Source organism: Paralichthys olivaceus, chromosome 12 (assembly GCF_024713975.1).
Source record: "Paralichthys olivaceus isolate ysfri-2021 chromosome 12, ASM2471397v2, whole genome shotgun sequence".
Classification (NCBI taxonomy): domain Eukaryota; kingdom Metazoa; phylum Chordata; class Actinopteri; order Pleuronectiformes; family Paralichthyidae; genus Paralichthys; species Paralichthys olivaceus.
The window spans coordinates 3168178-3168579 of record NC_091104.1 but is presented as its reverse complement, the minus strand read 5'-3'; the positions used below and the strand labels follow the sequence as shown (position 1 = coordinate 3168579).

The following is a 402-nucleotide window of genomic DNA, read 5'->3' as shown; positions in this document are numbered from 1 at the left end:
AGTAACTTTGCTCCGCTCTTACATCTGGGCCTCCTGACGACAGAGGAAACAAGGAGCAGCAGCAGCAGCAGCAGCAGCAGCAGCAGCAGCAGCAGCATCATCCTGCCTGTAAACACTCAAAGTGAATGAGGTGTGAGTGAAGTGATCAGCTGTTCACAGGTGAGACCTCAGGTGTGTGGACTTTGTAACGGCCGCTCCGCCCTGTCAACATCCTGTGAGAAGTTATTTCACTGCTGCTCACCTGTTCATGAATAATCATGAATATTCAGGATCAATATACAAAACTCACCTGACATGTTTCTGCATCGAGCTCTTTTCTCTGTAGAATATAATGATTTGAGTTTCTTCAGTAATTATCTGAGTTCTTCTTCAGTGAATGGAAACAGACTGAAGATAACTGCA

The 402-nt window shown here is 45.3% G+C and overlaps 1 protein-coding gene across 1 annotated transcript in view; it reads right to left on the bottom strand.

The window, feature by feature from the left end:
• Nucleotides 1-402, bottom strand: part of LOC109645787 (dehydrogenase/reductase SDR family member 13-like) — a 3700-nt gene extending 3298 nt beyond the window's left edge. The window contains exons 1-2 of the mRNA XM_020111431.2: nt 290-402; nt 1-106 (exon numbers count right to left, since the gene is read on the bottom strand). The exon at nt 1-106 is cut by the window's left edge and continues 23 nt beyond it. Coding sequence (XP_019966990.2) covers nt 1-106; nt 290-296 — 113 coding nt within the window. The 5' untranslated portion in view covers nt 297-402. The remainder of the gene's footprint in view (nt 107-289) is intronic.